This window comes from Zonotrichia albicollis, chromosome 3, assembly GCF_047830755.1.
Source record: "Zonotrichia albicollis isolate bZonAlb1 chromosome 3, bZonAlb1.hap1, whole genome shotgun sequence".
In the NCBI taxonomy this organism is placed as follows: Eukaryota; Metazoa; Chordata; class Aves; order Passeriformes; family Passerellidae; genus Zonotrichia; species Zonotrichia albicollis.
In genome coordinates, this window is record NC_133821.1 from 97,186,398 (window position 1) to 97,209,009 (window position 22,612).

At 32.9% G+C, this 22,612-nt stretch overlaps 1 protein-coding gene across 2 annotated transcripts in view; it reads right to left on the reverse strand.

The window, feature by feature from the left end:
- CSMD1 (CUB and Sushi multiple domains 1) overlaps positions 1-22,612 on the reverse strand; it is a 1,059,975-nt gene that overhangs the window by 274,358 nt on the left and 763,005 nt on the right. For both annotated transcript variants that reach the window (XM_074538179.1, XM_074538178.1), the window contains exons 11-12: positions 6,227-6,330; positions 730-842 (exon numbers count right to left, since the gene is read on the reverse strand). In XM_074538179.1, coding sequence (XP_074394280.1) covers positions 730-842; positions 6,227-6,330 — 217 coding nt within the window. The remainder of the gene's footprint in view (positions 1-729; positions 843-6,226; positions 6,331-22,612) is intronic.

The following is a 22,612-nucleotide window of genomic DNA, read 5'->3' on the forward strand; positions in this document are numbered from 1 at the left end:
AAGCTCTTTTTAGCTGCAGGTCTATGCAATCTATTGAAAAGGGAAAAATTCAATACATTAACGCATACTAACAGATATCAGGTATTTTTCAATGCAATTAATCAACTTCAGAAGGTACTGAATTTCACACCATCAAAAAGAAAAAAAACCCAAGATATTTATATTGCAAAGATTCTCATTTCTTTGAGACAGAAGCAACACAAATGAGGCTAGAGTAACTTAGATAATTTTTTTAGTTAAATTTCCACAATTCTATACAACTTCATAATTTCCACAACAATATACAATATATCTATTCAGTTATTTTCATTACATACTAATTTTGACTTAGGTCTGTAAAGATTCTCAGTGAGGAATGAAAATAAGTTTTATAAAAACTAAGACCACAAAAATTCTTAGAATATTAACAATATTTTCTAAATAGTATCCAATGTGATATGGGTTAGCAGAATATAAAATTTAGGACCTTTCAAATATATTAGAAATTTGTAGCTTCTATTGACCTCACAGTAAAAAGTATTAGAACAATAAATTTCATTTTTACTTGCAAATATTTTTAGTTATTTTGTAGGTATTTGAAAATTCATGTCTTCATTTACTATTAATTGACAATAGAGACATCATAAAACCTATTTAGTTTGTGAAAGGACTAAATGCCTATTTGAAATTGATTTGTTGGGGTATAATGAAGTTTCAAGATAAGTTTAAAATAGTTAACGTAGCTCATACCTTGATAAACAGCTTTGAATCCTGGTGAGCCAATGCTGTCATCAGATTGTAAATGAAGCCACATCTGGTTGCTCATGCTCACAATTAGATCAGGAACACTAGATCCAGTGAGTCTGTATGTAGGATAAATGGCAAAGTAAATTAGTAGATGCATAAATTACTAGTACGACTACTTTCACCACCACTACCAAAAAACAATGGTTTTTAAGCTATTCACATCCTGTTCTAATCAGTTGTTTTTCTGATAAAATGAACTATTCTATATGAAATAGAACAATGTGAAGTAATAGAAAATAATTAAACACTTCTAATAAAGTTTCCGTTAAGTAATTAAGTTGTGAGAGATGAGAGCGACTGAATGAATAAGTTTTCACCTGTTTGGATCAGTATTGGTTTTCTGCCATGCTTTTTAAAAGTGAAGAAAATTGCTTTACATGCCTTACAGCCTGTGTGTCCAGAACTTACTACCATCACATTTACTCCATTGAAATAACTCAGAGTGATCTCAAATTTCAGGGAAACTGCTCTTTCTCACAGAGTAATCTGTGATAAGTCTGTATAGATAAACACAATGCAGTATACAACACATATAAGGCAAACTGGTGAATCCCATCATAAAACTTCAGCACTTGTCAGTAGTGTCACTTATACATCTGTAATTCTGATACCAAAAAATTGTGTCAAAAAGAATAATTAAGAAAGATTGCTTCTTAATAGTGAAAAACAAGTGCATAATCAGGTTCTACTCCTGAACAACCATTCAGATCTGGGTAATAGGCATAGAGATTTACAAAAAGCAGTGGGAAATGTCACACATAAAAAGTGGCAGTAGACTCTCACAAACTAAATTTTTATTAGATAAAACCAGAAAATTCTTCCAGCCCTCGGTCTTGATCATGCAAAACAAATAGGCATCAGTCAAGTAAAATTGATGATGTGCCAAACCAAGATAAGATGTTCTAGAAGCAGAATTTCTCAAGAAAACAGTGTATGGATTATTTTAAAAACATATTATTTAAATATAGTAAACCAGATGTTAATACTGTTAAAACTTAAATGCAAAGACATAATAAAAGGAGAGGCTGAAAAGAAACAAGGTGAGAATAGAGGAAATATGAGACAAGTTATAGGAATTTTCTGGGTTTTCAATTAAGGTTATGAAAAAGTGACTATATCCCATATCTACAATAATTTGGGTTCTTACTCAGATATATTGAAAATAAAATTTAAAACCACAATCCCCATATGAGAAGAATGGGCTTACTCATTACTACTGAACACAGCACCTGGAACTGCTGATAAAATGGCTGAGTTTGCTCTAATATGATCTGTAAGATTTCTGGTTATGACCTTAGTTAGTATTTGATTATTTTGATACTATAGGTGCAGAAAAGGAAGGGAAAAAATCCATTATAAGTCAGCATATGCAAACACACAAACAGTGCTTAGCTTGGATAAGTAAGGAAATCAGGAAACAATGATAAATAGCTAGGTTGTTCAGTTTGACCTGTGTAAGAATGAAAATAAAGCAGCTGCTTAGTCTGAAAACTGAGCTGCTTACTAAATTAATTGGGAGCTGAACGGCTTCAAAGTGATGCTAGGTATAGTCAGAATATCAAACATTCTCTTGCTGATAAAATAATGAATGTTGATAAAGTTGGGACATTCATTTAAATTAATAATATAACCAGCTTAGGAAAGGAAACTACCCCACCAGACAGTGAGTAACAAACAAAAGTAGTTTAGGAGATGCCTGCAGAAGTACATATACAAAGAAAGAAAATGCAAAGATTACATACACACTGAAGGACAGCTGGAAACTTGCAATTTTTGTGCAAAAATTTCTCAATGGCTATTTAGATGTGTAAACCTTTTGCAGGACCAACTAACAACTGCTTAAATGGCTCTCTTTATAATCAGTAATCTGATTAATGTATGAGACCTACACTGATAATTTCTGAACACAGATAAGATGAACCTGAAAATTCCAAGTCTTTATGAGTAGGATGGAATACTTTCAACTAATATAAATGTCTCTACAGAATGCAAGCAAAGAAAAATGGAAGAAAGAAAAAGGAAAAGGAAAAGGAAAAGAAAAAGAAAAAGGAAAAGAAAAAGAAAAAGAAAAAGAAAAAGAAAAAGAAAAAGAAAAAGAAAAAGAAAAAGAAAAAGAAAAAGAAAAAGAAAAAGAAAAAGAAAAAGAAAAAGAAAAAGAAAAAGAAAAAGAAAAAGAAAGAAAAAGACACAACTGAAAAAGGTAAACTCATCAAATAGGAAGAACATCCTTCCTTCTAAATGTCAGTGGTCTATCCATAGATGATAGATATGAACCAAACAAATTACAATCATTTCCTCAGATTCACATGTTGGGGTATAGGAAGAGGGCCAAGACTTTTGGAAGGGAAAGAAGTGGGAGAAAACAATTTCCCCCCCTCAAAAAAAAAAAAAAAAGGAAGCCACAAGCAGATATCAATAAAATGCAGAGTCATTTCTTTGGTGGTGGTAGTTTCTGTCTGGTGTTTTGTTTTGTTTTGTTTTGTTTGCTGGTTTAGTTCAGGTTTTGTTGTTGTTTCTGTTTGGTTTTACTCCTTGAGAATGCCTCCATAGATAGAACTACATCCTTCAGCTAGGATAGAAGATAAAGCAGATCAAATCTTTAGGGAATGCAGACCTGTCTACCAACACATGCTGTTACTGAATCCGAGTTTTTCCCAGTCTGTAATCATCTCAAGATCAGACCATCTGCAACTAAATCAGAAAAGCTACAAAGTTTTAGAATCAAATGCATGAGATTCCACAGATTTCTACAAAAATTCTGCATAATTTCTACAGAAATTTGGGCATTTTGTCTGCCAACAGAAGCTTGAAGAGTGTAAGAAAAGCTGTATTATTTCTTTAAGATGCCCTGGGAAATTTAGAAATTAAATCTAGCTAGAAAAGTCTTCGCTGTAAGCTCCTTCAATCTCCTGGGATGAATAAGAAACTGCAAGGTGCTGCTGAAAGCTCATTAAATGTAACAGATGTTATTACAACCAACTAATAAAAAATTTTGAAAAGAAAATCACTCTGACATTTAGTTATGAACTTTCTTATGACAATATATCTACAAGTGGACCTAGTGTTTTATGAGAGATGTTACCTTGCATTTACAGAAGACCCTCCTGAACAGCAAGTGAAATGGCACATATCTGTGGTGCTGTTTAACATATTTTGTAATGCATGATACAATCCAGTGCTTAATAACTTCAAGAACACTGTCTCAATAGAAATTCAGATTCATTATTAATTATCATGAGATTTGTCCTTGGGCCTTCCTGTATTCGAGTGTATTTCAGTTATTAATAATTTTGTTTCTCAAATGTTTTTCAGTGTAATGCTAATTTTACTACCCAAAAGGCAGCTAAATTTATTTGCATAGATTTCACTTTCATCAAACATACAATTTACAGTAAAAATGGTAGGTCCAACACTGTACCGTAATCCTTCAGGATGGGCTGTGCACTAATATGGATAAAACAGTTGCTATTTTAGTCAAAAAAAATATATTAAAGAAATGGTTAGAATTAAAGCGTGTCTCTAGTTGGACCATTGTAGTAATTCTAGAAACGCCAGTGATGGACTTAGAAGCAGATGTCTGCGACAGAAATGTTAAAATGTTATTAGAGTTAAAAAAGTTATAGGAGGTGATGTTATTATGAAGTCCTGCTTATTAAATAGCAATTAATATGAGAAAATAATATTTTTAATTTCTATTTTTATTTTCTGCATAGTCATGGAAAATAGATGTGAACTAGGTAGTCACAGGCTAAATGGCTTCAAATGGAAAGCTAAAAAAAAAGAAAATTGACACCTAGTTTTAATTTTGACATAATTTTGGCAAATTTTGACATATAAAGTATGCGCAGTGTAGAAAACAATTAACAGTTTAGGATAGCAAATTTCCTACTTAAAGACTTGACTCTTAAGGAGTTTTGCACTCTTTATGAGCAAAAATGTATCCCAATTCAAAAAAGAAAAAAAATGCAAACCCTTTTGTCATAGTTACAAGCAATGAGATCAACCTCACCAGAAGTGCTGTTGCATTATACAACTGGTCTGAAAAGTACAAGAAAAAATAAACTTATGTGTGGAAATCCATTCCCAGTTCATGTTTTCTTGTTAGTATAATGTGCAAGCCTTCAAAACAGGGAGTTTCCTTGCATTTTTTTTTCTTTTTTCCTTTTTCATATACTCAGAATATAGAATTCAATTTACTCAGTAGCAGATACTTGGTATTGCAAACCAAGAAAAACAAGCATTGAGCAAATAATTCAATAATTCTTCATAATATTTTTAAGCCAAATTAAACTAGGAGTTTTCTAAGAACTTTGATATGACAGTTCAGATATTAACAATTAATAAATCTCTATATTCATAAGCCAATACATGTAATGGAAATATTGTTCTCAGAGATTTCTTCCTGCAAAAGCATTCTAGTTTATTTAAAATAAAATGTGTGGGTGTTAAGAGTACTCATTTTCTATAATTAAGTAAAGGAAACTAAATGGCAATTATTTTTATGAATTAAAACCCTCTCAAAATATAAAACTACATTGGATTTTTTTTATAAAATGTGCTCAGTATTGTCTTTATCCAACAGATTTTTTATCTGTTGGATAAAGACAGTAATGTTATTATGGCATAATTGCTGCTAATTTATCTTATTTATTCATTGATAATTTATCAAGACTGTAATTTTGGTCTGTGTTTGGTGACCAGGACTCTCATGATAACTTAACCCTCTAAAAGTGGCAGCCAAAATATCTTGTTAACCACAAGATCTCATTATGCAGTAAGAAAAAATAGCATATGCAATAAAAATGAGATGGTTAAGGTAGATTAAGTAATCTGTACAGGGTTCTATTATTTCCATTAATCCAGACACTACTGAAGAGCAGTAAATTTAAAGTAGCTATCTAGTCTGGAATATTCCTTCAAATTTATCTAAATTCCTACACCATTAATATATTACATTATATTATTCCATAAAGCATGTTTAAATTTACTGAAAAGTGGACTATGTCCTTTCATTAAGGCTTCATACACAAATCCAATTTTGAGTATTCAAAATTTTAAATCAATCAATGCCTTTTTTTACACAAGTTGTATCTTCTGTTCACTGAAATCTGAACCTTTTATTTTTTAATTCCCTTAATTGCTTGTGAAAACAAATCCAGTTATACAGGTAGTTGTTTTTTAAAGGAAGCATTGCTTTTTATTTTAAAAAATTCAATATGCAGTTTTGGGTCCCTAATGTTAAAGACTATAAAGATGCTACTAATTATTTGGAGCAAACTTTGTAATGAAAAATATTTGTTGATGGTGCTTGAATTTTAAGCTAACGTTAATTATCAAGTTCCATACATTAAAATTGCGAATTTAAGTATATATATCCTGGCCTGGGAGAAACAACATGGCAGCAAATTTCCAAGAAAAATTTTGGAAGTTGTATACTTACACATACAACACTGTTCTGGTGTCACCAACTTTCCCAGCATCTCCAACAGTAAGAGTATCATAGCCTCTTTCCAGTTCAAACTCTTCAAAAGCAAGCTTTATAACCTATTAAAATTAAATAACTCAGTTACTTCAAACATTCCCACATGTTATCTAACCTGTTCAATTCTTGAATTATTTGCTTACTATAAATCAAATAATGATGCAATAATTATTTTTGAAAGACACCTAGAAAGACCACAAGTGCAGAAAATTCTGCAATTTCTCATGCTTAGGAGCAAGTCACTGCCATAATGCTTCAGAAGTATCACATGCTAATATACAAAGATGCCAGACACCACTAACTGGTGATAATTGTTCATTATTGAAGTAAGAAATCTATTTTCTTTTTCTAACTCTATATATATTGTATGTATATATATTTTTAACTACATAAAAATTGTAGTGCTAGTATTGGAAGTATATTAAAACATTCTTATCTCTTGGATTATACAATAACAAGGTAGAACATATGAACTACTAATTCATAAAAAGATAGAGGAGGCTAGTTGACAGAAATTCAAAAGCATGAATTTCCTTGCATAAATTACTAACATTAAACTGTGATTCCACATAATGTTTAGTCATGCATTGCCAAGAAAATTACAAATGTACCACTCAGAGTTCTTTGAAAAGTTATTTACAAAATTTTAATTTTTTAAGATAAAGTATGAAAATGGACTTGGTTTCTATAAAAGAACAATTCTAAGACAAGCAATTTTAGAGTTTAGTATTGGCAAGTAGTTGCAGCTGATATATATGTACACATATATCAGGACATTGCACCTTTTTGTAATTTGATACAAAAGGTTCCTGCAAAAAACTTGACACGATAGTGCAGACAGTCAGTGATTTTTCACAAAATTATTCATTTTATCTTTATACTAACTTTTAGAGATATTCCTGGCTAAGCTCTCAGATAACATCAGCCCTTGCATGTGATGCAGTTAATTTTTCTTTTGTTTTGTGGTTAGAAACAACATTTGGGTCAAATTTCAGTTTTCAGCACAAACTTTATTATGCTCCTTTTTTGGAGGAAACACATGGAAAAACTACACTTTCCATCCACTTAAATGTATTGCTATATGATTATCAAGGCAGAATGCATCTCAATCAAATTTTAGCCCTCTAAAAAAGCATCATCCAACCCAAGCTAGTTGTTTAAACTTTCTCAGTATTAAAAAAGAAAGCCAGGCCGCCTCATTTCTTTGTTGGAATTGGAAATGCTAGTACAATGAACTGTAGAGAGGAACTTACACCACTAGATTAGGTGATATTTACATTGAAGAGGAACTTACACCAGTAGATTAGGTGATATTTACATTGAACTATGTTGCTTTTGTTTGTAACCCAAAGAAAAGCATACAGACAGAGAAAATCCACAGCCTTTGCCTCATCAACTAAGGGGGTCATCTAAAAGGAGATCAGGTTGGATCTGCCTTTCCTAAAGCCCTGCTAGTGGGGTCTCATGCCTAGGTTGTCCATTGTTACAGTAATCATATGATTTTCAGACAATATGCTTCAGGTAAAACAATATACATTTTCATCTTCTCCTGGCGTACCTTCTAGTATTCCTAGATTATATCAGTGGTTAACATGCAAAATTTAATTATTAAATCAAGACTAATAAAGCTAAAAGGAAGCAAAAATTATGTAGAAGCACAAAAAGAGAGTTGTTCCTGGGAAAAAAAAAAAAAACCTGCAAGACTTTTAATGCAATTATTATTTAATATGGAGGAAAAAACCTAATAGAATATTCCATGAAAATATAAGGTAATGTATTATTTAAATAATACATTTGGTTTGACTCCAAATAATACATTTGGATAGACTCACAAATTCTTTTATACAACAATTTAAAAACAAATATGAATGTTCACCTCTTTAATACCAAAATAAGTCAGAAAAAAAGTAATTGCATATAAAACATAAATGAAAGTTTTAAGCTTCTGGCTAAGCATATAGGAAATGTGACAAGAAACATTCCTTTATGGAAGATACATTGTGAAGATATATTACACAATATTAAACAAAATCTTGTTATCTCCATTTCTATGATAATTGTTATTTTATGCTAACACATAAAACCTTTTGGAAAGACCTTTAAATGGTTGAGGGCTGAGAGGACTAACTTGAATTCCTTCAATCTGACTCATAGAAACTAAAATTTAATGTGTAAACAGTAAGCACCCAGTCTAATCATTGCTCTTTTCACAGCTGGTGGACAGAAAATGGCACTTTTCTGTCATAACATTTCCTGAGTTGGAAAGGACCCACCAGGATCACTGAGTACAGTTCCTGGCCCTGTACAAGACAGCCCCAAGAGTCACACCATGTGCCTGAGACTTGGTGCTGTGACCACTTCCCTGCAGAGCCTGTTCCATTGCCCAGCCATGGTCTAACTGAAGAACCTTTTCCTGATTTTCAACCTAAACCTCCCCTGACACATCTTTAGGCCATTCTCTCAGGTCCTGTCACTGGTGACCACACAGAGAAGATCAGTGTCTGCTCCTCCTCCTCCCCTCACAAGGAGCTGTAACTGAGAGAGGTCTCCCCTCAGTCTCCTCCAAGCTGAACAGACCAAGTCACCTCAGCTTCTCCTCATACAGCTTCCCCTCAAGGCCCTTCACCATCTTGCTACACTCCTTTGGATGCTCTCTCAAACTTTAATGTCCTTTTAATATTGTAGTGTCCAAAATTGCCCCCAGCACTGGAGGTGAGGCCACCCCAGTGCAGAGCAGTGAGGGACAACCCCCTCCCTTACCCAGCTGGCCATGCTGGGCCTGATGCCCCCGGGACAGGGTTGGCCCTCCTGGCTGCCAGGGCATTGCTCACTTATATTCAGCTTGCTATTGGCCTGTATCACGAATAGTGGCCAGCAGGAGCAGGGAGGTCATCCTTCCCCTGTATTCTGCACTGGTGAGGCCACACCTGGAGTGCTGTGTCCAGTTCTGGCCCCTCAGTTTGGGAAGGATGTTGGGATGCTTGAGCACATCCAAAGGAGACAACAAGGCTGGTGAGGGGCCTGGAACACAAGCCCTGTGAGGAATGACTGAGGGAGCTGGGTTTTTTTAGCCTGGAGAAGAGGACACTCAGGGGTGACCTTATCATTTGCTGCAAATTCCTGAAAAGTGGGTGTAGTCAGCTGGGGGTTGGTCTCTTTCTCCAGGCAGCACCTGACAGAACAAGAGGACGCAGTCTCAAGCTGTGTCAGGGGAAATATAGTTTGGATATTAGGAAGAAGTTTCCACAGAAAGAGTGATAAAATATTGGAACGATCTGCCTGGGGAGGTGGTGGAGTCACCATCCCTGGATGTATTCGAAAAAAGACTGGGTATGGCACTTGGTGCTACGGTTTAGTTAAGGTGTTTAGGGCATGGGTTGGACTTGATGATCTTGAAGGTCTCTTCCAAACTAGTCATTCTGTGGTTCTGTGATTCTGTGACCAGGTCCCCCAGGTCCATTTCCAGAGTTCTGATTCCAGTTTCTCATCTATACATACAATCAGGATTGCTCCATCCCAGGTGCAGGATCCAGCACTTGGCCTTCCTATGGCAAGTTGAACTTTCTATGGCTGGTGATTGTCCAGTACTTTAATTTATTGAGGTCTGTCTGCAGGGCCCCCCTGCCTTCGAGGGAGTCAACAGCTCCTCCAAGTTTTGTATCATCTGCAAACCTGCTCAGTATTCCTTCCAGCCCAGCATCCCACTCATTTATGACAATGTGTGAGGGAAATGGGCTGAGGATGGAGCCCTGTGGAATACTACTAGTGACAAGTCCCCAGTCTGGTGTCACCTCAGTGACTGTCACATTTTGTGTCCAAATCATGAGCCAGTTGATCACCCATCACATGATGTGTTTATGCAGTTGAGTTCTGGACATTTTGTCCAGAAGGATCCAGTGAGACACAGTATTAAAAACCACTGAAATCCAAAAATACCACATCAACTGGGTTCCTTTGATCAGCCTGGTGGGTTACCCTATCATAAAATGAAATTAAGTATGTCAAGCAGGACATGAGGAACTTTCATCCCCATGTGAAGAACTGCTCACTGTGACCATTAACTGTGTTGTTCTTCAGGTGTTTTTCAAAAATTCCCAGAATAATTTTCTCCAAAATTTTACCAAGCCCTTAAGTGAGACTAGCGTGACACAATTCATATTACCTGTCTTACGGTGGAGCAAACTACCACTTAGAATTACTGTTTCTAATGACTATATGGGAGTTTTGATGACTATGAGAAACTAAATTTACCCATATCTATTTGGTTAAAATTTGTGTGTAGATTAAGCTTTGAATTGTCAGAATAACTTTTGAGATTTGTTAGAAGGCAGATTGAAGAATATAAGATGACTTGGATATGGATATATCTATATCTGTACCTATATATCAGTATAGATATGAGTACTGCATAGGAAAAACTTATGAGGATTCAATAATATCACAATATACCACCATATACTACATATGTGGCTTAACAATACTGATTAATATACCAAGAGAGGAAAAAAGTAGCTCTGTGGTGCTTATCCAGATTCAGTTTTGCTTTGCAATTAAAATTTCAAGTAATACTAATTTTACCATCACAATTTACATATGCTTAATATGAACAGATCAAATGAAGAAAAGAATTAATTTTCATTTAGAAAAACTGGAAACATGAAAATTGCTTCCAAACATATTATGTTTATTCCTGGATGATCAGTTACATTCTTCTTACAGAAGAATGATCCTACTTGCTTTCTGAAAGGTATGAGACAAAATTCCCTTATAAGCAATTCAGAATGATTACTTCTTATTAGATAAATAGACTGTGAAAACAGAAAACAAGAAAAAGCTTAAAAATACAAGACACCTAAGGAGGTACGTATACAAAAGTTCTGCAAGTGAATTTGTCATAATTAGTTTTTCATTTGAAACACTTTCTTTTACCCTAGATACTCCCATACTTCATGTTTCTGCTGGCATAATTGCTGTTGCAAGCAATTCATAAAAACAGCACCAGAGTTGTAGGAAATGCCTGTATGGACATTCTGTCTGGAGGAAGCAATAGGGCACATGGCAGCTCTACATCTCCAAAACACCTAGGTGTGAATGTTCTTTTCACTACTAAAAAGATCTATTTTACTATTACTTATACATGTTATAAATGTACGCATTAAGTAAAGAGAAAGTATTCAGCAAGAGCAGTGATTTTTTTTCTAAGATGCAAGAAGAAATGAAAACTCCCTATAAGATATCTGTTATATTTTCAAGCGGATCAAGTCAACAACTTCAAAACAGCATCAATGTTAATAGAAGTGTATCTTATCCTCCCCTCAAAATGAAACAAAAAACCCAAACAAAAATAAAAACAAAAACCAAACAAAAACACAAAGAAAAACAAACAAAACCCCAAAACAAACCAACAAAAACAAGCAAAAAATCCCCATATAAACCACAAAAAACAAATCCAAACCAATAAAAGAAAAAAAGAATACCACACAAACAAACAAATAACCAACCCACAAAAAAAGAGAAAAAAAAACCCAGGACTTGCTTGAAGGAACATCTCTTCAAAATGAGAAAATACAGTGAGACAATTTGTTGCCTGAGTAAAACTACAGTAGCATACATTAAAATCAGAAAACAAAACAGTCCTGAGCATCCATGATTAGAAATTTTAAAATAATAAAAAAAAATGTTAGTTATCATGTCTTTTTATACAAGTTGTTTGAAACTGTAATAGGTTATTCCATTTCATTGACAAATGTAACAGTACTTAATGTAACAGTATTTGCCTTCAAATGTAACAGTACTTTACTACTTTGCTTCTTCTCCCTGCTGCTATGTAGATATCAAAAGTAACATAAATATTCAAGGTATTTTTTTTTCTATAGACTTAAACATAGAAACGTTCCAGTCTTTCAAGTTTATATTTTTTTTTTTAATTTTTAGAAGAATGGAGCCAGATTCTGAAAGCAGATTTGTAAGCCAAGGTTTGGAGCACCTATTTCACTTAAGAACAACATAATATAGAAGCAATTTCAAAAGATGTTGCCAGTATTAGAGAACACATAGAAGCATGTTTTTTTTGAGAAAACTCTCAAAACTCCACTCTTTCCCCAGCCCACCCCTCCTACAGTGATATCTCTTGAATTTTTAACTGGCAATGTAATTATAGACAAAATTCAGAGGAAGAGGAAATGTAAAAAAATTGACTATATATAGTAATAAAACTAAGTAACTCTTAAAGAAGAAGTTTTATGGGTGATGTATTGTGAAAGATGGTATAACATTTTTTTTCATATTCCTTTGTAAATTATGTTATTCGTTTTCCTTCAAAGCTCTTAAAAAAGGTAAAATATTTATCCCAGTCATATTATTCATAATTTGGCATGGGTAAAGCTGCAATTAATAAGATGCAAAATTAATAACTTGCAACTACCAGGCTCCAACCAGAAGAAATAAAATTGATGCCAATACAAAGTCCTGTCCTGTAAAATTTTAATACCTCCAATTTTTGTTGAGTGACTACAAATTTATTGAAAAAAATTAGATTATTCTGTTCATTATTTTAAAAAAATGTTAAAAGCTTTAGGTACTACCATTATCCCAACAACTGTAGTTACTTAAAAAGCAATTATAAAAAGAAATTTGCTTATTTTTCAATATTGACATTATAATCTATATTCCTCATTCTCAGGAATGTATTTTCCTTTTAGCTTCCACTAATGACTTGAAAATTAACCTAATAACCACACCACACCTGGTAGAAATTAAATAAAGATAAGAAGGAAATAACATTAATATCATGTTGTAGTAATAACGTAAAACCAAAAATGCTGATGCTGTTTTAAAAAAAGGAGGAAAAAAGTAAAATCACAACAACAACAATAATAATAATAATAATAATAATAATAATAATAATAATAATAATAATAATAATAATCTTAAAGTTTGTTTTATAATGACTATTATCAGGTGATTGTCCCATGCCTGGAGCATTTTCCAGGTAAGTAAACACAGACTGTCTTTTTCCCCACAGCTTTTCTTTCTTTGGATTGCCATTTTTAACATAGATAACTTTGAATGTACTTGCCATAACCGACATAGCCCTTCCTCAGCAAGTTAATTAAGGCCAAATAATCTGAGATCTTTGGAAGAAAACAATAAGAACTATCTTAAGAAAAATCAGCTCATTTTGTTTATGTAGTAAAAGTTATGACGTGATTTGACATTAATCCTATACTACTCCAATAAGGAAGAACTTTCTGAAATATAGGATAGAAAGGATGGACATACAGTGGCTGGAAGCTAAACCTATTAAAAAATAGAGAATTAAATGTAAAAATGAGAATAATAAAATTCTTGATACTATGAAGTGCCATTTTTAGTGGTAGCTGTTAATTATGTAAAATAGATCTGTAACTAATCATCTGCTTAAAGAATTTAAATACATCCACAATAAGAGAATGAACACATTTTTAGACACAGTTTAGTTTCTTCTGTAGAAGGAGATGCTAAAAAAAATCCCATAATGATGATTTCAGAGTTAACAGAGCTGCCACAATCTGTTACTCAGTCAGAGAAGCAGCTTGTTGCCAAGTTAGATTTTAATCTTCAGCTATAGTGCCTAAACATCATGTTGAATTTCACTTTGCCATCCTAATCACTGAAACATTTTCCTCCTTCTCTTTGTTTGTTTGATATGTATACAAATATGTTACCATTTCTATGTACACAGAATAGTATACAGCATTAAAATTTAAGTCCAATGAATATTTCACGCCTATGTGAGCCATATTTTTAATGAATTATCAATCAATTTGATTTAGGTTTGAAAGCTAAAATTAAAACAATAAAAAGCAGAATCGCAAGAGGAGATAATTATTCATATGTTCACACTAAAAGTTTGGAATTTATCACTTTTGGACAATTTTAGACAACTCTCTGATATATTAGGATGATCTATTTCTCATTTTCTGCCAAAGAAAAATGCCCAATATATGGCTTTCATTTTTGCTCCTTCTGCTGCTCCAACTGTCAGTAGGAAACAAATATGGAAATACACGCTTTAAAGAAACACTGTGTCATTTGTTTTAAACTGAAAAATGGAAATGAAATAAAAAAAATGCATCTATCTGCTTGCCATTCATCAAAAAGAATTCTGATTGTGCTAATTTGATTATTGTAAATATTTTTCAAAATATTTTAAATAAATATTTTTAGATTTGTTGTTCAAAACAAGGTCTGCAAATACTGTTCTTTAAATTTGAAAATTAAAAGCTCCAGCTAGCATTTTTTAAAAACAAATTACACATAAACTAATATCCCATGAATTACCAGATAAGAACTCTGACTTACATAAAGGCTGAGATTATCACTTATTAAATGAGCACACCATTTTTTTGCCTTAAAAATTTAAGCAGGAGAAAAATACTGACTTTAATCCATTTGACTGTTGTCTTTCTTCCTAGTCTTTAAGGAGTAGGTAAATTTTATTGATTAATTCAAAGTGCAGAGGAATCTTGATAGAGGACATGAAAGAAAGGTCTACATGAAGAAGTGTTTAAGTATGAAAGGTGTATATCCATCTATACACAAACTATTCTCTAGAAAGTGCCATATGTGGGAATCTGAAGTGTTAAATCCCAGCCCTGTTATTATTGTGTAGTCCTTAAAGCAATTAATTTCAAGTCCTTGAAAATTACTTATTTAAAAGCATAATTCCTCAAGAGTTTTCTGACACTTTAATTCTTGTTACTTAAAATTCATGTGAAACAGGAATCATGTATGGCAAATATTCAAATTTCAGAAAACTTTAAAAAAATATAATGAATTTTATGTGTCCTAACTCAAATATCATTGTACAATATTCACCAAAGGAATTCAAATACCTTTTTAATGACATGTGGGTCGGTGGAATGTCCAGGACATAAAAGTAATAAAATAACAAAGAAAATTTGCAGTTGTGACCTTAAACAAAAAATTAACTATGGGAAATCCATACACACCCAGTAGTTCAAATATTATTTTTGATTGGACATGTTAGGTAAATCCTTTATTTCATGCATTCTAACACTATGAAACTTATTTTTAGGATAATTCCCTGCAGTAGTAACCATCTGTCAATAGTAGCTGAAAGGTCCAAAAGCACCAGTTTTCTTTGAGAAGTAGAGTACTTGAGCTTGCTGGTTTCTTGTTATTGTGGCATAATAGTTCCAAGAGCACAAACTATTTCTTTTAGAAACGAGACACATCTTGCCATCACACTGTATGGTGCAAAAAGGCAATTGAAGTGAACACTGAAAAACCTCCAGAGGTACAAGGAGATGCCAAAATATTCAGAGAAAGAAATGCCTCAGAAAAATACAATTTGACAGTTAAATTAATTCACTAGATATGCATAGAACTACTGTTAAATGCTTTTTAAAACAGAGACTGGAAAGGTCTGAGCCATACTGAGCCAAGTTAGAAACTCTGATAAAGCAGGTATGTTTACTGTGCTGATGGAAGGTTACATTTATGGAATTTTAAGAGGAAAACGAAGCAATGTGTCAGCAAATAGTTTTTCTTTCTTTCAGATGTCCACACAGATATTTTCTGCCATACAAGATGTCTTTGCATCTTGTCGTCCTCTCTAGAGCAACATGAATTTTCCTGCGTCATACACATCAGCCTTGCTTGTAACATCTTGAATACCTGAGCATCTCACACCATAACAGATACTTGGGGATGGACAAACAAATTTTATCTTTGGTGTACTGAAGTGTTTGTTGTAATAAGATAACACATGCTTCATATAGAAAAAGTCTTATTTATAATGCTAGAACATATAAACTGCTTGTATATACATTTATAAATACAAAACATTTATATACATGATGAGAATGAAGGAACTGTGAATGAATGCATATCTCTGTAATAAAATCTCAGTAATATTACATGGAAATTGAATTGTCAGGGCACCAACATTTTACATAAATCTGGAAGTTTTTAGATAGTGTTATACACTACAATGTTTAAATACATTGAGGTTAACTTCATTCTGAATAAAAACATATAAATAATTTTTCCCTGTGCTTACATTATGAATAGCAAGCAGTTATGAATATGAAATTTTGGCATTCATATTAATAGATTAACTTAAACTGACTTTGAAAGTTGCGTTTTCCTTACAGCTTTTCTTCCTACTCTATTTTTAAAATATACAACAACATGCCTTGTTGGCCCAAGTGTACTTTTGAAATAAAAACCAAATTGTTTTCTGAATAATTCTCTGTAATATTATTACTATTGTTTTCATAAACTAAAATTTAATTCAACCTGCTGCCTAGGAAGTAATAAGAATCGTAGCATGTGACAAAAGCTTTATAATTTACAATTACACTTTTACATGACAAAATAAAAAGGAAAGGAGCCATAAACTGCAGCATGTGGGAAGGACCACATTCAAGCTGTTTATGAATGACTGCTATCCCAAAACAAGGACACTGCAATAGAGCAGAGTACAAGTGTGAAGAAGGAGTGGCAGAGAGGAGCTGTTATGAATTGACTGCAGCCCATATTCCCCACACCTTTTCATCATTCAGTCAGGAAGGATGCAGAAGAGTTTGACTTGAGAAAAAGTTTTTATTGTTGTTTCTCACCATCCTACTCTATGTTTAATTGTCTGTAAAATTTTCTTCCCAAAGTTGAATCTATATTCCCTAACTGGTGTGCAATCTCCCTGTCCTTACCTTGACTCATGAGCTTCTTTATCTTATTTTCTCCCCCGGCCTGATAAGGAGGAAGAGCGAGAAAGCAGCTTGGTGGGCACCTGGCAGCCAGGTAAGATCAACCTACCACAATTATGTAGGAGAATTGAAACACTAAAATAATTCTAATAAAATGACTTACGAAGACATTTACATTCATCTACAGTAAATATTAAACTTCTCTTAGAGATCATGGTGAGAAAACAAAACTCTTTCTCCCAAAAGCCATAAAAATAACAATAGTGATGACAGCACATACATTTTGAACACTGTTCAGCAATGCTTCGCATGGTTTAAATTTCCAAAAATAAAAACCCCAACACAAAACATAATTACATATTTAATTTTTTGGTAATAAAAGCCTACCTGTCTTGGTTTTAAAATTCAATCTCTGACATCTCAATGTACTTTCTCAAATCCCATACTAATGTTGAAAATTTACCTTGCATCTCAGTGCAATATATTATATATTATATAATATATTAATATAATTAATATATTATATAATAATTATAATATAATTAATATAATATATTTATTTTCATCCTGTGCCATGAGGTTCATATGTATTAAGAGGAAGTGGTAAATATGATTTACTTTAATGATTACAGGCTGATTCCTTTAGCGTTTACCTTGATTTTATGTCCTTGCATTTATAATCACTTGAGTAGAGCTGTTCTTGACCTGCAATGTTCTTGACCTCATAAAAAATATACCGGAATCAGTGAAGATGATCTCTGGTCATTAGTATCAAAACCATACAGCAATCTGCTTAAATATGCAGATCATAGTGCCCTGTAAGTACACATTTGGGTGGAAGACATTGTTTGGATCTAATTCAAATTATAAATGGGTAAACAGAACAGTTTCTGTCAGTTTGCTAAGACATCATCTGTGATGAATATTCAATGAGGAGATTATGTAAAAACACCATTAAAATGTAAAGAGAATAGTAGTTAAGGATACATGCATTTTCCCCTCTGCAATATTATATGCCTTACTTTTAAATCAGAGTAAAACATATAAATAATTTACTCAAAAAAAATACTCAATAGCAAACTGCACTATCAATAAAATAGTGCGGGAAAAAAGGAAGAATATACCTAAAGATGGATTTTGAAGACTTTTGGACCAATTAAAAATATTAGGGTTTTTTTTTTTCCAAAAGGTTTGTGCTCAGTTATTTTCTTGTTGAAATTCTTACTGACATAGAAACATGAAGATATATTGTCTAGAAAATTAAATGCAATGTAAACCACACTTGAGACAAGCTGGGCCAGTGACAAATGAAGTAGCTTTTAAGATACAAGAAAAGTTGAAATGTGATTTGAATGTCAATGACACCTGCAAACCAAAAAGCCTTAGGTGGAGTTTAATATTCCTTTTTTCCTTGCTTAGCTAATTAAAAACTCAGTATTCTGATCTTCCCGCAATTTCTTCCTTTTTTCCTATAACAATGTATAAGCAATGCATGCATTTTTTTATATTTAGAATAAATCCTAACACTGTCATTATATAATTTTATCTCAAAGAGATGAAGAATGAGACTTTACAAGGCAGTTTTGGAGGCTGAGGGAAGCATTTTGATAAATTATGTTCAGGTTTATTTCTCAGAAAAACTTATCTATCTTGAGCAACAATAGTAGCATTGTACCAAAGAGCTTGAGAGACCATAATGAAATTGTGTCCTAGCACTTCAGGACAAAAGCAAATCACAAAATATCTCTAAAGGCTAAAACCACTTTTTAATATTTGACCAAGAAATTTTATTAAATCTGTAAAAACCTGAAATGAAAAATGTAATTTTAACAAGATAAAATAAAATTTAAAGTGGAATAAATGTTCTTTGACATCTTCTATGCTTAATAACATTGGTGACCTTTTTTGCCCTAAGACAAGAACTTATAACAATGCATGCAATATGGACTTTGTTATCAGGCATAGGTTAGGCTAGGCTAGGAGTAGGACAGGATAGAATAGGATAGTGTAGAAGAGATAAAGGTAAAATATCAAAGGTAGGATGAATAGAATAGAATAGAATAGAATAGAATAGAATAGAATAGAATAGAATAGAATAGAATAGAATAGAATGCCACTTCAGGGCTGACTTAAATTCAACTTATATTATTAAGGGCATTTGTCAAACACTCTTAAACATTGACAGGCTTGGGGCATACTCTAGGGCCACTCTAGGAATCCTGTTCCACTGTTTGACCACCCTGTTGGAAAAGAAATGCTTCCTGATATCCAATCTAAACCTCCCCTGGCACAGCTTTGAACTATTCCCAGAATTCCAGGAAGAAGAGCTCATATCTCCCTCTCCATCACTCTTAAATGACTGCAGGAATAATAAAAAATCTATTATGTGAACTGTCCAATTCTGCCATGAATGGAAATTAATAAAAGAACTGTACTTAAGACTCTGGGCACCTTTAAAGAAAAATATGAAAGCAGAGAGCTACTGAAATAATTTCAGGAAAATACTTGTTTAATATTACATCAGGTTGCACAAGTTGTTTCACAGTGAAACAATCTTAATGAATATGATTTTGAAAATTAGAAATGCAAAATTAATTTGGATTTTTTATAACTATGTTTTCTATCCTCATTAAATATGTATTTGAAGTACAAATTAAACAAAATTTCTTCAATATGTGAAGCGAAGGATTGTCTCCATCATTTAAACCTTTCTACAAAAATAGCTGAACTGTTCTATGAAATATAGTGATAAATGGCAAGCCAAAAGATGTCTAAATTTTCTGATGTTTTGTTCACATGCTCTCATTTATCAATAATTTTTTACCTATTTATTTTCCTGCCATAAAATGTTTTATATTCATAGTACAAAGAGTTTTATTATTATTTCAGTTACATGAAATCACAGAACTTTACAAAACCAAATTAAGTGCACAACTATGAACTTGATGTACCCCAACATACTTAAAAATCCAAAGAAAGAAAGAAATCAGTCACAGGCCTCTAAGAAACTCCAAGTCATGCAATCATATAGCACCCGAGTTTTGTGCCATGGTGTGTGACATTATGCAAAATTTCAATGATTAATTTTTTTATTTCTCCTCTCTAGTTGCTGAAAAAATTTAGACAATTTAAACAATAATATTGTAACAAAAAATGTAATAAAACTAGAAAGAAAATCTATCTGCGTGAGATTGATTCTGTAGGATCTGCAAATTTTTCTTTCTGAATTTAATGAGATGATAAAAGGAGATTTGATTACAGCATTGGACTTCCCACACACCTTCTTCCAATTATTTCAACATCTCACAGCTTTTTTATGACTAATATTTGACATATCAGTGTGCAGTAAGAGGAATGACAGTTTCCTGCATTGTTTAGGATGCATCACCTGTTGATGCAGAATACAGATCCTCTATATCTTGGAAGAGATTGACACTCAGATGCGCCGAAGTAGAAACATGGGTGCATGCATGACAGTCCCTCAAGGCACAGATGATTACAGGCCTGTTAAAACATGTAACTCTAGATGAAAGGATGTAAAGCAGGCATGAGTCAAACCCATTGTGGACGTGTAATTGGATTTCACGTATGAATGTTAAACCCTTGAAAAACACATCTGCTCACTCCCACTGGTGTAGCATCCTGGTGGGCACCAATATAAAAAAATGTGAGTTTTGAAGTGGTAGGTGCTGCTGCCTATCCCTTGTCCCCAGCACACTGAGATCTCTGTTTGTTTGGGCAAACTGTTTCAGTTTGCCCAAAGTAACAGCGATGCTCTCTTGAGACACGGACGCTTAAAGTGTAATATTACATGGAACGGATTTTCAGATACACTTAGCAGATAGCAATTTTGAACTTCAGAATATAATTAATACCACAAAACATAACAGCTTTTCCTACATGTAAAAATAATAAATCCCACATGATCAATATACACTAACACGTGGCAAATAATGCACACAGACAGACAAATATGTTTAACGGCTGCGCTAGATTTGGGAGGTTGTTCATTTTTTTACAATGCATACTTCCAAAATATTTTACAAAGACTTCTTTCTGAGAAATAAATATTTGCTGTCATCTTTTAGCTGCAACACCCAAAACCTTACACCCACTTAATATATTGTGTGAGACAAGCAAATATCATTGAACTAGTCATTTATTTATATTGTGAATGTTTTCTTATATGCACAGTAAGATATTTAAACTCAACATTAATAAGTCTCAATACACCCAGCCACTGCTAGAATGCCCAGTCAGTTCCCAAAAGTCAGTTCCCAAATGCCTAGTCAGTTCCCTACCCTGGTTCCCCACTATCTTGTAACCAGATAGGGCTGTAATGCAGCATTGCCATTCCTAGTAACAAGCCACAACATTTGCACTGAACTTTCCAGACCTCAGGACTGGTGTTTGTTAGGTTTTCCCTGTCTGAACTTTTCTCGTGGGGAGTTGCAGCCTTGTTTTACTTCATTTATATGACAGACAATTTCTCTTATTAAGCAAGTCTCTATGGCTAGTCAGTTTAATTTTGTTTATCTTTGCAAAGTAAAATGATAATCGCATACAGATATCTATAGCAAGTTTTTATTCCATTAGAATGATTTTTTGGTTTATTTTTATTTACAGGAGCTATGCCACACAGCTATATACTATTCACCATGGGTCAAGAAATATATTGGACAAAATTAGCTCTAGGGTAACAGAGAAAAAGAAAACTCAGTATCTAATACAAGAAAAGTATACCATATATAGTAAATATTGAGACTTCTGTATGAACTATTCTTTTTCACTGATAATTAGATGTATACTAATATTTTTTCTTGAATTTATCTCCTAAGATCTCAATTATACTAAAAATTAATTCTTAGCTTTGCTTAAACATACTGTGTACTTCCTCTGTCTGTAAACAAGATTTTTATTTCTTTCTGCTGAGTTACCATTCAGTGATCAGGAGTTCTTAAAATAACAGTAGATATAGCCTTTGAAAATTAATTTCACTGTATTTCTCTAACACATATTGCTTAACTGTTACTTTCATTTCTGTGGTACTGTGATTAATGGTGAGGACTACTTGTATTTCTGTAGCAGAAAAAGTTTACAATCTTCTATAAGTATCAATACTTATAACATCATGGTACCATCTTTATAGTAAAACTTCCCTGTTGTCTACATATTTGAAACACATTGACAGAGGTCATTCTTAATCTGATGTGAGAAGCTGTAGACTGGTCTTTGTCTCAAAATCTTTCATTTAGTCACAAAACTGTTTTTGATTAGCAGATAATAAATTTCCTGATCAAATATTAGCTAATGCCATCTATCAGAATACCTGATTTATCCTAATACACTTCTGCTCCTCTTTCTCCAGATGTTGTAAATAGAAACCAACAAAAAAATTACTATACTAAAACCAAAGTCCAAAGTTAAGTTTTACTTATCTTCTTTTTATTTAATTTGAGTATGTTTTCTTGTCAGTTATTGAAAGGTTTATCACTGCTTTCCTTTTATTCCTTTTAATAATGAATATTTTAAATAGTCTACTTATTTCTTATTTGTAAAGACTTTAGGCATTTAAAATATACTTGCATCATGTGCCAAACAAGCATTATTAAAAAAATAATATTTGTAG